Raw genomic sequence first — 655 nt, forward strand, 5'->3', positions numbered from 1 at the left:
GAGATATCAAAATATATTTTCCCTCTTATTTTGGCGAACATGCTTTGGGATAAACTTGAGGGAAAATGTCTGGATTGTCGAATGCTCTTGTTCTGCCCGTGGCACATTTTTTGGCCTTGATTTGTATGGTCATTCTATCTCTTTTACAATGATTGATGCATTGAAGAATAAAAGGCTTTTGTGTAATCCACATTTTCCATATGGTCAAACAACTCCCAGAAAAATTACAATTTATCAAGGAAAATTCCCTCATAACGCACTTTGCGAGTAGTTTTCTTCTACGTAGTTAAAGTTACCTGCCCACAATGATAATTCGGAATTATCACGGCCGATCATTTCGCTTTCTGGAAATAATTTAATTATTCGACTTACCAGTATGGCTTGATCCTGCTCTGTGATCCGCGAAGAGGAACTCTTCTTGTCCTTGCCAAAAATGCCCCCCATCCTGGAGTCAAGGACGGAATTTGGACCCTCAACCAATGAATTAATTGGTCTTTCAACGGGCCTGAAATTAAATTCAAATGCACCTTCAAGGCCATATCATGATACTGTTAAACCCCAATACTTTCTTCCCTACTTTCATCCGCACCCCGCGGGAGTGTGTCCTAACGTCAGAAGACGTAAACGTTGCATTTATTTTAGTTTTTTTTTTAAT

The 655-nt window shown here is 39.1% G+C and overlaps 1 protein-coding gene across 1 annotated transcript in view; it reads right to left on the bottom strand.

The window, feature by feature from the left end:
* The window catches only part of LOC131893081 (charged multivesicular body protein 6-like), an 8,972-nt gene extending 8,467 nt beyond the window's left edge, over window positions 1–505 (bottom strand). Inside the window, exon 1 of the mRNA XM_059243022.1 lies at window positions 373–505. Within this exon, the coding sequence (XP_059099005.1) occupies window positions 373–444 (72 nt within the window). The 5' untranslated portion in view covers window positions 445–505. The remainder of the gene's footprint in view (window positions 1–372) is intronic.
* Window positions 506–655: the final 150 nt, after the last annotated feature.

Source organism: Tigriopus californicus, chromosome 1 (assembly GCF_007210705.1).
Source record: "Tigriopus californicus strain San Diego chromosome 1, Tcal_SD_v2.1, whole genome shotgun sequence".
Taxonomy (NCBI): Eukaryota; Metazoa; Arthropoda; class Copepoda; order Harpacticoida; family Harpacticidae; genus Tigriopus; species Tigriopus californicus.